This window comes from Myotis davidii, unplaced genomic scaffold (assembly GCF_000327345.1).
Source record: "Myotis davidii unplaced genomic scaffold, ASM32734v1 scaffold274, whole genome shotgun sequence".
Classification (NCBI taxonomy): domain Eukaryota; kingdom Metazoa; phylum Chordata; class Mammalia; order Chiroptera; family Vespertilionidae; genus Myotis; species Myotis davidii.
In genome coordinates this window covers 1,559,043-1,565,823 of record NW_006285613.1, presented here as the reverse complement: position 1 = coordinate 1,565,823, position 6,781 = coordinate 1,559,043, and the positions used below count along the sequence as shown (strand labels likewise).

The 6,781-nt window shown below is 46.2% G+C and overlaps 1 protein-coding gene across 1 annotated transcript in view; it reads right to left on the bottom strand.

The window, feature by feature from the left end:
• Positions 1 to 391: 391 nt before the first annotated feature.
• TBC1D4 (TBC1 domain family member 4) overlaps positions 392 to 6,781 on the bottom strand; it is an 81,270-nt gene continuing 74,880 nt past the window's right edge. The window contains 2 exon segments of the mRNA XM_015559228.1: positions 392 to 2,638; positions 6,511 to 6,687. Coding sequence (XP_015414714.1) covers positions 2,405 to 2,638; positions 6,511 to 6,687 — 411 coding nt within the window. The 3' untranslated portion in view covers positions 392 to 2,404.

Sequence of the window (6,781 nt, the reverse complement as noted above, 5' to 3'; positions counted from 1 at the left end):
CTGGGTTGCAGGCTTGATCCCCAGTAGGGGATATGCAGGAAGCAGTTGATCAATGATTCTCTCTCATCATTGATGTTTCTATCACTCTCTCCCTCTCCCTTTACCTTCTCTAAAATCAATAAAAATAATGTTTTTAAAAAATGCACTTCCTCTCTCTCCCTTGCTATTTATGAGGAGCATAGACAACAAAAGAGTAGAATGCAAATCAGTCAGTGGGGTTGACTTTTTCTTTCTATCTTCATCAGCCAAAGGCTCCATTGGACAAGAAGTTGAAAATTGGTAACCAGCAATGTACTTCCACAAATGTTTCTAAAAATTACCTTTGTTGTCTCTGATTCTATTAAAAAGAATTCTCTCCTATTAGAACCAAAAGTAAAACAAGTAAGCCAAGGAAACGGAAGCGATGTATTTATTGGAAATGAACTAGACATTACATACACCCGATGCAGATGCGATGACGATGTAACAATGCTGAAGCGTAATTGATGCAACATTTACAAAATCACAAAAGAAAAGGAAATCCATTTTCAAAAGAAATAGTGTATCCAAGACACCTCAGCCTCTGACCACCATAATACAACTCATGTTGCTGCCTCTGAGCATCCAGAATAAAAATTTTTTAAAACTGAACAAAAGTTTCTCTTCCCAACTTGAAGATTCCTTGGCTCTCACACACATCAGGCAATTTTCATCACCAGCGAGTAACAGATATTTTTCATATTCCTCATAGGAAAAAGAATCTCTCCTACAAGTAGAGATATTTTGGAGAAATTTGAGCAGCAAATCAATTAGTGGCCCCAATTGAATGGGGTATATAGAATCAGCATTTCCTAGAACCTAGAAATTACATTACCTTGACTAATAAGCTTTCATTTTCTTGTAAGGAACTGCCTGGCTTAGAGAGCATGCTATGCTGACTGGTAACAGGAGTCAGTACAGTTATACTGGGGAACAGCGTGGAGAGGGCTTTTCATCTGCTCATCAAGGTTGTCCAAAACCTTTAGAGCTTGACTCTGCTACTCTATGATACAGTGTAGCTTGTGTATATACCGAACTCCCTTTGAAGAGAATTATCCCAGACCATCCATCTGTGATAATATTAGTACTGCAGAAAGCAGTAATGATCAATGCTGTTTGGAAAGGCAAAAAGGCACCTACTTCCAAGGCACCGTCACAGAATCTTCTCTGAAATGGAGAACTGCCTGTGTGCTTTAAACATCGCTTCCCTTCCAAGCACCTTCCATACCAGAACGTCTTCCAATACACCGTCCGTGGCCGAGAAAGCTGGGCGCCCCAACGCAGGGGTATGGGTTTCAGATGGGCTTTCTGCGCTTTCCCCTTTCCTTCCAACACACTTCATCAGCTTGTTTTATACGTTCCACGGTCCCCACACATGTTCACATGGAAGGGGGAGAGGACTGTGAGCTGATTACATTCTATCAATTGTCCAAATAAAGTGTCTGAACAGAGCCTGTCATCTTTAGCAAACCAGCCATGATTGCGTTTCCTTGTCCTTCATTTAAGGTAGAGAGAAGCAACAGCTCCCACATTTTGGTGGGAAAATGGCAAATCCTGTCACCACTGTGGCACCAAGTAAAAGGGAGACAAATGTGGGAGTGATTTAAATAAAAAGGGGGGAAAACTGTTCAGGTCCTAAGTTAAAACTCGGAGGCCTGATATTTTTAGTTTGAGTTACAATGCTGGTCTAATTTGCTAGAAAATTAGCAACATTCTCTTCCAGGCGGGTAGACTCAGCCTTGCCATTTCAGGCACATCAAAGGTGCTGCCCGAGCAGCCTCAAAATGCATGTCGACTAACATGCCGGTTGGCACAAAGCAGGCTGGGGAGAAAGGTCCCCGAAAATTTTCCTGGGAAAAACCACAGGAGCGTGACTGCCAATCAGTCATCTTCCTGGTATAGACACATATCAAGTCACAAATGTTTCCCCACACACACACCACTGAGCGAAACATGCTGTTCTTTGGAGAAAAAAATACATTCATTTTTTTCAAGTATATCTCAATAGACAAAGATTCGCTAGCTTTGTTTCACTACAAAGATGAGATGATTTCGCATGTGTCTAAGGGGAACTTTACCCTAACTTCCCTTTGGTGTGGATTTCATGAAGTTTTGATTTTAAAATTGCTCTAAATATACATGGACTCCTTTTGTCCCGAAGTGTGAATTCTTGATGTCCATTTTCTATATGTACATAGTCTACAACGACAGAAATTAGTCCGCCTATGCCCAATGGCTTCGGGTTGGCAAACTCTGGTGAGAGTGAGGCCCACTGACAGGGGCTGGGGCTGGGGCTTGGGCTCAGCTGGGACGTGGTCCACCCTCAGTGTCTTGCCCAGCGCAGCCCGCAGCTCACAGACTGTCCACAGCGTCCTCCAAGCCCCAGCTACGCCTTGGTCCCGGCCTTGGCTTTGTGGTTGGGGTTGCAGGTCAGGTCTCTGAGCAGCGCCTCACAGTCGGCCAGGGCGTCGGCAGGCAGCAGCTTCCGGATCTGCTCCACTGTCTTCTGATAAGCCATCTTCTCCTGCTCCAGAGTCCGGACTAAAGACTTCATTTTGGTCTCTCTGGTCAAAAGATTTTCCAGGTTGGATTCCAAGGTCTGGATTTTAGCATGAGCTATCTGTTGTGAGGGAGAAGGGAGGAGAGACAAAATAAAAATCCTCCAAATAAAAAATGTGAATACTCTAGTTTTTCATTGTAGCAGCAGCCAGACCTTATGTATATTAAGCAATCCTAACATATCAATCCTATCTAATAACAGACAACATGGTAATTAACCATACCTCCGCTATGCTTCCCATTGGCTAATCAGCAGGATACGCAAATTAACTGCCAACAAAGAAGGCAGCCGGCAGCCACGCAGCTGAAGCGAGCAGGAGGCTTGCTTGCTCCAGTGATGGAGGAAGCCAAGGTTCCCGGCCTGCCGCGGCCCAGCTCTGAGCTCTGGATGCAACAATGCTGAAATTATAGAAGCTAAACAAACCCCAGATACCTGCTTTCAGCCAGCCACAGCCTCAGAGCTGGAGCTGGCTCTCAGCTCCAGTGACAGCTATAGAAGGTAAATAAATCCCAGAATAAAAAAAAACGAGGCTGGGAACTTCAGTCACCTGCCAGCCTGGAAACAGCCCTCAGCCCTTCACCCGGACTGGCCAGGCACCCCAGTGGGGACCCCCACCTTGAAGGGGGTATGACCAGCTGCAAACAGCCATCAGCCCTTCACCCAGGCTGGCCAGGCACCCAAGCGGGACCCCTACCCTGATCCAGGACACCCTTCAGAGCAAACCAGTCGGCCCCCTCCTGCCTCCTCAGCAGCGCTAAGTATGTCTGACTGCAGCTTAGGTCTGCTCCCCACTGGCAAGTGGACGTCCCCCGAGGTCTGCCGGGCTGCCAGAAGGATGTCTGATTGCCATCTTAGGCCCAATCCCCCAGGGAGCAGGCCTAAGCCAGCAAGTGGTCACCCCCGAGGGGTCCCAGACTGCAAAAGGGCACAGGCCCTTTTTGTGCACCAGGCCTCTAGTATATATATAAAAACCTAAGCTACCATTACCACTGGTCGACCAAATGACCAGTTGCTATGACGTGCACAGACCACCAATGGGCAGACGTTCAACGCAGGAGCTGCCCACTGGTGGTCAGTGTGCTCCCACAGCCAATATTCTACAGTCCCTCTCCCTGGCCAGCCAGCCCCAATCAGCCAGATCAGGACTAGGCAAGACGGCCCTGATCGCTGGTCAGGCTGAGGGACCCCACCCAAGCATGAATTTGTGCACCAGGCCTCTAGTAACTTATGAAATAGTATGTGAAGCAAATACTCTGAAACTTTTCATGAAATGGAGATTTTATAGGTTTCTCAAAAAATATAACTATGGTACTAACAAAATACATCTCATTTCACTGAGCACACCAAAATTGCAACATTGTCATTAATCCAAGTTGGAGAGGGTCCTCACTCCATACATTGGTGCTCCCCCAGAATGAGTGGGATCTGATGGAGAAACAGGAGATTCCTGACTGCCTTGAGGTGCTAAGAGGGACTTTTTACCAAATGGACATGCAGGGCTTTCTAAACACACTTAGAATCCTATCAGTTTTTATGGGTGTCAGCAGTAGCCAGGTAACTTGGGAACCCAGACACAATGACAACATGAACTGTCAATGAAAAAGTTTGTTAACCATTAATGAAAATCATTATAATATAAAGCAGGTGCAAACACACCTCAACCTTGCTTTCTCCTCAGGCATGTCTACGGTAATGCCTAAGCAGACTCAAAATGCATGTAGACATACTCAATTAACTACCGTTGAAATATCCATGTAATCATGAACAATACCCCAACTGTTTATTTTTCTTTTCAAAAACAAACAACGTTGGCTCTTTTTTTGAATAAGAAAAGGCATAAAATTTCCAATGGGCCAGAGCTAACGTAAGATGAAGTAAAGGAAGTTAGTGTTCCTCTTCTTGGGGAGCAGTTACTCTAGTGTCCCCTCATTTCTGAGCTGGTTCTCTCCTAGTTGATCCAGAGTTTCACCAATAGAAGCAGACTGTAGTGGTCTCTAGTTTGGCAACAGGTGCAGTGTTGGGAAGTGAGGGGTGAGCAGAAAGCAAGGAGCCATTAGGCACTGAAGCTCTAACTCAGAACTCATCTCTCTGCCCCCAGAAGGTGTGTCCTCTAACCTCCCCTCCACTGAACACTCTTAAGCCCCACCCCTCTGGGCTTGAATACACAGCACCATTATATAATTGCAGATGTGAAACTTTAATTTCCATTAAATTGCTCATTGTGGTTTATTTATAAACTAGAGGCCCGGTGCATGAAATTAATGCACTCGGGGGGATCCCTCAGCCCAGTCTGCACCCTCTCACAGTCTGGGAACCCTCGGGGCCTAAGCCATCAGTTGGACATCCTTAATGCTGCCGCAGAGGTGGGAAAGGCTCCCACCACCACTGCTGTGCTCACCAGCTGTGAGCCCAGATTCTGGCTGAGTGGCACCCCCCCTGTGAGAGTGCACTGACCACCAGGGGGCAACTCCTGTGTTGAGCATCTGCTCCCTGGTGTTCAGTGACTGCCATAGAGACCGCAGTTAGGTCAATTTGCATATTAGCCTTTTATTATATCCTAGAGGCCCAGTGCACAAAATTTGTGCATGGTGGGGAGGGGTCCCTCAGCCTGGCCTACACCCTTTCCAAACTGGGATCCCTCTCGCAATCTGGGACTGCTGGCTCCCAACTGTTCACCTGCCTGCCTGTCTGATTGCCCCTTACCACCTCTGCCTGCCAACCTAATGCCCCTGATTGCTCCCTACCACCTCTGCCTGCCGACCTAATGCCCCTAACTGATCCCCTTCTGGCCTGATCACCTCTAACCACTTCTGCTTGCCGGCCTGGTCACCCCCTAACTGCCCTCCCCTGCCGGCCTGATCCCCCTAACTGCCTCTGCCTTGGCCCCCGCCACCATGACTTTGTCCAGAAGGACGTCCAGAAGATGCCCGGTCTAATTAGCATATTACCCTTTTATTAGTATAGATTATATATAATTTTGTATTTCCTCGTAATTATCAACTTCTTGATGGCAGGGATTATGCATTACACATTTTCATTCCATTTTCTCAAAGGTGTCTCCTGTTCTTTCCATTTCTGTGGGTTTTACTCTAGACAATTCTCATCATCTCCAATCAGACTTGTGCAAATGTTTTCTAGATGGTCTCCTGCTTTCTCTTCCCATTCTAACCTGCACCACTTTCTAAAACAATGGCTCGAACACTTGGAAAATGTTTCCCTCTCAACAGGATGAAAGTCATGCCCTTCGGCTTCACATGGAGAGTTATCTACAATTCCATCGTGTTTATCCCATCACTCCTCAACAGAAACCATAAACTGACACCAAGCTTACTCTGCTGCTGTGCCACATCCTCCTTATGTATACAAACCCCTCCACTCCTCACTCGCTCCTTCCACCAACCATTCAGAGTTGGCTCAAGCCCCAAGTTCCCTAGAGCATTCCCAGTTTCCCGCATGTAACCTCTCCTTCCTTGAATTTAACCAAATACAGGGTGGGGCAAAATTGGTTTATAGTTGTGAGTACACAAAACACAGAGTTTGTTCTTGTATTATTATTTATTGTATTAGTTTCCATACAAGCAACTGTAAGCCTACTTTGGCTCCACCCTGTATGTGCAGCACCCATTGGGTAGTTAACTAGATTATACTTTGAGTTGCCATTTACCTCTTTTGTGAGTGTACATTTCCTCTCTCAAGTGATAATTCAATTTGTATGTACATTTGTAGCCCCACAGCACTTGGACATAGTCTGACACACTGTGGCCCATCGTCAGCAATGGTTCAATCCATGTCACATCCCTATTATTCCGGTATAGCTCTGTACAGGCAGGAGGCGTTCAAGCGGTTTTTTTGTGTGTGTGTTGGGGGGGGGGTTGTTTGTCTGTTTTGTTTTGTTTGTTTGTTTGTTCTTGGTCAAATCTTTATCTCTTTACCTGCAATTTTTCTAGGAGGTCCATGTTTTGCCTTTTCAGTTGGTTGTTGGCCCTCTCCAGCTTCTCCACAGGCTCACTGTCCTCACAGGCATAGGACGATTCCTGCAACTCATCCTGCAGCACGTGGTACTCCACCTCATAGGCATGCAACTGTTTAGAAATGTCCATCTCAAAAACCTGCCATGAAAACACCACGGGTTAGTCTGGTCTTCAGTATGTATACTGATATACAGCCTGTGTAGCTGGTGTATTTCATAGAGATGTCCAAATA